The 7,500-nt window shown below is 49.1% G+C and overlaps 1 protein-coding gene across 7 annotated transcripts in view; it reads left to right on the top strand.

Moving 5' to 3' along the window:
• LOC125027736 (NGFI-A-binding protein homolog) overlaps positions 1 to 7,500 on the top strand; it is a 348,334-nt gene that overhangs the window by 21,883 nt on the left and 318,951 nt on the right. For 6 of the 7 annotated variants that reach the window (XM_047616850.1, XM_047616853.1, XM_047616855.1 and 3 more), the window contains exon 2: positions 6,021 to 6,754. In XM_047616850.1, coding sequence (XP_047472806.1) covers positions 6,136 to 6,754 — 619 coding nt within the window. In that variant the 5' untranslated portion in view covers positions 6,021 to 6,135. The remainder of the gene's footprint in view (positions 1 to 6,020; positions 6,755 to 7,500) is intronic. The other variant, XM_047616854.1, reaches the window with a different exon arrangement.

Raw genomic sequence — 7,500 nt, 5'->3', positions numbered from 1 at the left:
GATGATACTCACCTGTGTTAGTGAACATAGTGAAGAGGACGTAACTTCTCGCCATGACAAGAAGATACGAGCCATCTAATAGAGGGACTATGGGCGCCGGAGGAAATCGCCGAGTCACTGGGATCAGCCTCAGCCGCCGACAGCACGGAACGGCGGCCCTTGTCGATGTCGGCCAAACCATCTCGGCGCTTTCTTCGGGCGGAGGCTGCTGGAAGGGGGCAGGGGAGAGGGGGGAGGTGAAAGAGAGGGGAGGGGAGAGGAAGAAGGGGAGGAAATGACTAGGGAAGAGAGGAAGGAGAGGGGCAAGGGAGAGGAGGACGGGGACGGGTTGTTGGTAGGTAACTAATGGAGTTCTGTAGAGCGGTCTCACAGGGTTCATTGTGGGGATAGAGTTCGCTGTCCCTCCGCGTGGAGCAGTTGGCTGGATGCGAGACACGCGCGGGCGACGGCAGGGAAAATTTACACAACAACTCTGCTCTCTCTCTCTCTCTCTCTCTCTCTCTCTCTCTCTCTCTCTCTCTCTCTCTCTCTCTCTCTCTCTCTCTCTCTATATATATATATATATATATATATATATATATATATATACACACACATATACAAACACACACACATATACACACACACACACACACATACACACACACACACACACACACACACACACACACACACACACACACACACACACACACACACACACACACACATATATATATATATATATATATATATGAGTATGTATATGTGTATGTGTGTCTATGCATTTATTTCTTAAATGTTTTTTTTACCACTCTTCATTCACTCGTTCCTGCCTCTCACCCTCATCCTGGACTCCCTCCCCTTCGCTCGCTCCTGCCTCCCCTTCCTCGGCCGCCCGTTCCCGGCGATCGCATCCCTCGCCTTCTCGCCCACGCAAGACGCCCGCCCGACGCGCCGAGAAGGACGCGGGACATAGTTCGCACCTTGCAATTACGTGGCACTTGCATCGATCTGGACGGGCCCCATTAATCTCTCTCTCTCTCTCTCTCTCTCTCTCTCTCTCTCTCTCTCTCTCTCTCTCTCTCTCTCTCTCTCTCTCTCTCTCTCTCTCTCTCTCACTCTCTCTTCTCTCACTCTCTCTTTCTCTCACTCTCTCTTTCTCTCACTCTCTCACTCTCTCTTTCTCTTACTCTCTCACTCTCTCTTTCTCACACTCTCTCACTCTCTCTTTCTCTCACTTTCTCTCTCTCTCTCTCTCTCTCTCTCTCTCTCTCTCTCTCTCTCTCTCTCTCTCTCTCTCTCTCTCTCTCTCTCTCTCTCTCTCTCTCACTCTCACTTTCTCTCAGTCTCTCACTCTCTCACTCTCTTGCTTTCTCTCACTCTCTCACTCTCTCACTCTCTCTCTCTCTCTCTCTCTCTCTCTCTCTCTCTCTCTATCTATCTATCTATCTATCTATCTATCTATATGTCTATCTATCTCTACCAGTCTACCAATCTCTCTCTTTCTCTTTATATCTGTATCTATCTATCTTCCGATGAAATTCAAGGTGTTCCCAATGCGCTAGGTGACCCAGTGAGTAGAGAGAGAAATGTATTCAAGGAAATAATGATTAGAAAAAATAAAAGAAGAAATGTTGAAACAAAAAAAGAAAAAGAAGAAAAAAGGTCGACCCTCTTAGCTTGGCCCTAATCTAGAAGTTCCAGAAGGCTTCTAGATGTCTCTTCCAGGACCCCTTCTAGGTGTGGTCTGTCTAGTTTTTGCGGTTCTCTCGCATGGCCTAACGCACACGGCGGAGGGGAGGGGGAGGGGCGAGGACGTGATGGGGGAGGAGGGGAGGGGGAGGGGCGAGGACGTGATGGGGGAGGAGGGGATGGGATGGGGTGGGTTGAGGGCAGAAGGGAGAGGGGAGAAAAGTAGGGGGAGGGGGAGGGGGGAGAGGAAGGGGTAGGGAAGAGGAGGTCAGCCGACACTCTCATCCGCGGGGAATGTCTTACGCTTTCGTTCTCGTTTTTTATCCGCTTTGGGTCGGCGTTCTTCCAAGGCGTTGTGGGGTGAGGTAGTCCTCCTTTTTTCTTTCGTTTTTTTTATCTCTCTGGGGGGAGGGGTCAGTCAGTACGTGTGGGTAGGATTTCCGATGTACGTTATGACGTTAACTGAGCCTGTCCGTTATACCGATTTCGCGAAGATTTCTAGTGATTTTCATGATTTTTATTTTTTGTTTCTAATGATCGGAGAGTGAGGGGGGGGGGGGGGGTGCTGTTTTCTCCTTGATGGAAATCGAACTACTGGTTTAGATCGACGGAACTTAAAACAAATTGCAGTGATGTAGTTCATGCTGGAACAAGTGACGGAGATTTTACGACAGAATTTAATGAAACTTTGCATGGAAATAATCAGACTTCTTGGGTGCCCGGCGTATTACATTTTTTTTAGCTGTATCACTGAGTAAATAAATTGTTCCTGTTCGGATTATCATATGTAGAAAGAAACAAAATTAGCGATATATTATTGCAATGAGTAAGAAAAAGGGGGAGAAAGAAAAAATATGATTTTCAGGTTAATGCACCTTTTCAATACTATTTTTGCTGTGTCTCCTCAATATTTTGCATAATCGAGTACGCTGTTTAATATTCAAATATTATTCACATTTTCTGTTCCGAGGTTCGCTGTTAGGAGTACATTTCAGTCTGAAATGTACGTGAATTTCACCTACAAACATTGGATTATTTTGTGTTTTACAATATTTCAAGTTCGCGAGGAAAATGCTGTATAACAAGACGGAAAGCTACTTTTTTCTTCTTTTTTATTTGTAACATGTTAATATTTTACATATTAACTTAACTTGTCTTCTGCTATACGAAGTCGAAACAAGAAGGTGACACGTGCCAGGAGTAAGATGCCTCGGAACAGCTGTTTTGGTGGAATGTTGTTGTCCAGCGGAGTCTCGACGCCACGGGACTCCAGCCCTCTCGACGTGGCCTCCGCCTTCCCCTCGCCTCTCTCCCTAGTAGCTCCTCCCCTCCCCCCTCCACATCTTACTCCCCTCTCCTCCCTCCTGCATCTCCTCCCCTCCCCCCTCTACTCCTTACTCCTCCCCACTGCTTACTCCACTCTGCTCCCCTCCCCCCATGCCTTGCTCCCCCCTCCACCCTCCCTCCTCTCCTCCCCTATAGATGTCTTGCATAAAGTCGACCCTCCCCCCCTCTCCTTGAGGGGCCTCTCCCCCTACCTGCCTGATACTGGTTTGTTTATATTCGTTTGTTTGTTGGGCTGTTTGTTCACTCGTTTGTTTTTGAGTTGGTATCTGCACGTACAAATTAATTAATACTTTTAATTTCCCTTCAAACAACAGAGAAAAGTAAATATTTTTTTCACCTATTTTTTTTTCATCAAGCAAGTTTATGCAACAACCCGTCTTCCCCCGTAACACCCCCACCCCCTCCTTACGCCTCTACAGTATACCGGCTTCAGCTGAGAAAAAGTGGCTGCTCGGCAGGCTAATTTACCTGATTATATCTGAATACGGGATTACATCTCGTAGACTACAAGCTGCCAAAGATTCTCATATGCGCGGGTCTCCCTCTGTGGCCAGTTTCCTTATTTTTGAGTTTGATTTCCGTTTAAAGAGAGAGAGAGAGAGAGAGAGAGAGAGAGAGAGAGAGAGAGAGAGAGAGAGAGAGAGAGAGAGAGAGAGAGAGAGAGAGAGAGAGAGAGAGAGAGAGAGGGAGGAAGGCAGGAAGGGAGGCAGGAAGGGAGGCAGGAAGGGAGGGAGGGAGGGGAGGGAGGGAGGAAGGGAGGAAGGGAGGAAGGGAGGGAGGGAGGAAGGGAGGAAGGGAGGGAGGGAGGGAGGGGAGGGTGGTAGGGGAGGGAGGGAGGGGAGGGAGGGAGAGGAGAGGAGAGAGAGAGAGAGAGAGAGAGAGAGAGAGAGAGAGAGAGAGAGAGAGAGAGAGAGAGAGAGAGAGAGAGAGAGAAAAGAGAGAGAGAGAGAGAGAGAGAGAGAGTTGCTCACTCAAAATGCGTATACGGATAAAGGGGTTTTGTTGCCAGCGATATTTTGTAATCCGGCTGAGCGAGCTGGAATAAGCGACGCCCATCAATGAATAAGTAGATAAATACATGCACAAAACAACGGACGATAATAGATGATACGTTAAAGGCACGGATGAATCAACGTCTACTCAAAATTCGATTGATTAACATATGTAAGATAAGGTGAACATATCACAATAGTGATAACAGCGACAGCATAACCTTGATAATGAAAATAATAATGATACCAAACATTGCTACTACTACTTTTATTATCGAGAACTCTCCATCAACATCTGCCACTGCACATACTATAACTAAGGCCAACAACGTCAGCCAGACTATTCGAGGTTCTTAGTTCACTGGCCTCCTCAAGTGGACGTATGAATGAAGGAGGTACCGGGTGACGCCCTGGTACTTAGGGTGCAATACCAACACCGGGGGAGGGAACCAGTCCGTGCCCCCTTCCCTCACTCGTCTTCAGTGTAACCAGTTCCTTGTCTGACCGGGAGGGGTTGGGGCGTGAGGTGGAAGGGGTACAGGAAAGAAGGGGGGGTGTGGGTGGGTGGTAGGGGTGATATAAGGCATTTAACAGGCGCTGGAGGATGTGGCGAGAGTGGGAAGAGAGAGAAAGAGGGGGATGGGAAGGCAGGGGAAAGGAGAAATGGAGGGAGAAGGAGAGGTCGAGGATAAAGATGAAAGAAAGAGAGAGTGAAGCAGAGGACGAGAAGGGAGAAGAAAGGAAAAGAGACCGAAGGAGAAGGAGAGTGGGAGAGACAGAGACAAGGAGAATAATACCGCTAAACAAAAGGGCGTGGCATTGGAAGGGGGGGGGGAGGTATCTAGGTCTCTCCCCCTCCCTTTGCCTCCCGATCCTGGCATGCTTATTTGCGTAAATAAGCACAGGTAATATGCAGACTTTCTCCGGATCTTTATTTTCACCTTTCTCCTTTCTTTGGTCATAAGATTATTCTCTTTCCTTCATTCGCTTCGCTATTCGCTCGTCTCGCCATTCTCCCACTCTTCAGCGTCGCGTTTTCTACTCCTCATTATTTGCTCAATGGAACCGTTCTCTCAGGCCAGCGACCAGTATGTCCACCTTCCCTTCTTTTATTATCGCACTTTATCTATATATATTTTTTCATCTCTCTCTCTCTTTTTTTTTTTTTTTTTGTTTCTTTTTGTTACCATAATCCCATTTTTTTGTTCGTGGAGGTAGTCCACCTAATTTCAAAACGGGTGCAATTACCGCCTCACATGTCAGATCCTGATAGATAATATCCTTTGTTTTCGTTTCTTTTCTTTTTGTTTTTTTGATTCTCCTTGAAGATCATATCCGTTCAATCTGTTATTTTCTCGGATTTTTTTTTTTTTCAATCCTTTCATTATAATACCCTTTTGTTTCTTTATTCATTTCTCATTATTGGAAGATTGTGTTCGCTTGTTAAGAAGGAAAGTGTATTCAAGTGATTGAAGCTGTGAATTCCTTTTATTAGGCCATTATTTGTTTTCATTATGAGATATGAAATGTAGAATAAGCGCAATAAAGGGAAAGAAAATGGGGATAGAGAAGAATACGAAGAAACGACATTTAAGCGGTCTGTCTCTATTTTTTTTTTCTTTTTCTTTCGTTTTTTCATCAAAATCTTTGTCTCTCTTTGACCTTTCGAAGGGCCGGTTTTATCGCACTTTTTTCTTTTTCTTTTTCTTTTTCTTTTCTTAATAATTACCCACCGATCTTTTTCTTCGAACTTTGTGCAATGTGAAGGAAAATTCGTGGCTTTGTCTTTTATGTATAAATAACTGCAAGGAAAATTATCAAGAAATGTGAATGAAAAATATAAATTTCTTTTTTCGTAAGCCTAAGAGAGAGAGAGAGAGAGAGAGAGAGAGAGAGAGAGAGAGAGAGAGAGAGAGAGAGAGAGAGAGAGAGAGAGAGAGAGAGAGTTTATTGTCCCAACGCCGCCCTGTAGAATCCGCTTCTAAGCCTCCTTCTCCTCTTCCGCAGGTGTTGGTGCAGGGGTGAGTCGTCCAAACCCGGTCGGGGCCGCCCACAAGGCAGTTGCCGCCCGCCCTCACGCCCACTTTTGTCCCCGCTCAACATGTGACGCCCCAGCTTCTCCATGCTGCTCGTCCCGCCCATCTCGCGCGCCCACTCCGCTGAGCCCCTGGTGCCGCCCCCAGCAGAGAGCAACCGGTCTCCCGCCCGCACCACCCACGCCGCCCAAGCTCAGTCTCTGGCGCCCATCAAGGCAGAGCCGCCTCATCTGCTCAACTACACATCGTCGCCAGCGCTCGCTGACAGCTACGTACGCCCACACATGTCCGGCCTGAGCGACGCCCAGTACCCGCCCGCGTCAACCGCCACCCACTCGGCGCCCAGCACGCCAGCGCCGCCCTCCACGCCCACCCCCGCGCCCCCCGTGTCCGCCTCCTCCGATCGGTCGGCGTCCGGCGGGTCGGCCAGCGGCGGCTCGCTTCCCTTGAGCCACCCCCCGACGGTGGGCGGCCCGCCCTCAGCCGGAGGCCTCCCCATCGTGCCCCCCACCACCAACCCGTCGTCGGGCGTGGGCGTGAGCGTGACCTCGGGCACTGTGACCCCCGCCATGCCCGTGCCAGGCCCGTCGCAGGCCCCCCAGAGCTCCCAGCAGCAGCCGCCGCTCCACCACCCGCTCCTGGGCTACATCCCGCACGGCACCAAGATCCTCTCGCGTAACCTCAACGGCACGCGTGAGTACAACAGTATGTTTTCCCAAAATGTTGATTTAGTTTGAGTTTGAGTTGGGCGCCACCCCTTCGGCCGCCGAGGCAGTCCTGGCCCTCGGGCCGATGGCGCTGGGGAGTGGGCTCTGCAGTGGCCCTTGACAGACTTGTAGCCTTTCTCTTTCGTGTGGAGTTTCTCAGCTGGCCGCGAGGCCGACATGTCTTTCCTCATTTCTCCCTCTTTTTTTAGACGAGAGATCCTCTATTTATTCCCGTAAATATCTTCCCAACGCGTCATTTAGTATGTATGTATATGGTCGCTGGGCTGTTCCGCTGGTACTTCATGTTATTAGGTCTGTTTGTTATTGGGTCCCTGTCACGACCCCGCTCCGCCATTGTCACGCGCCGTCCGCTGTCGGCCCGGGTAGGGGTGCGGGGGGTCTGAGGGAGACACAGGCACCAAAAAAGAAAGAAAGACAGAAGGGAAAAAAATATGTAAATGCTCGACACTAAATATGAGTACGGAGCACGCGCGCCCATCCATATGCCATATTATGAATGGCCCGACGCATAATTACGAAAAAGCAAAGAGAATCTTTAGAGAATCCACGCAAGTTGTAACACTACAATGCACACTCATTACCCTCAGCGTACACGACACCCGCCTTCGCCCAGCCCAGTGGTTCTGCGCGGAAGGGGCCGCCCCGCTCCCTCTGGGCGCCTCTCGAGCTTCTTCCGACTTCCGTCGAGGCGTCTTGCGTTTCGGGAATGCGTTGTCGCATGTT

Source organism: Penaeus chinensis, chromosome 8 (genome assembly GCF_019202785.1).
Source record: "Penaeus chinensis breed Huanghai No. 1 chromosome 8, ASM1920278v2, whole genome shotgun sequence".
Lineage (NCBI taxonomy): Eukaryota > Metazoa > Arthropoda > Malacostraca > Decapoda > Penaeidae > Penaeus > Penaeus chinensis.
Note: the sequence above shows the minus strand (reverse complement) of the source record. Positions and strands in the feature narration are given on the sequence as shown.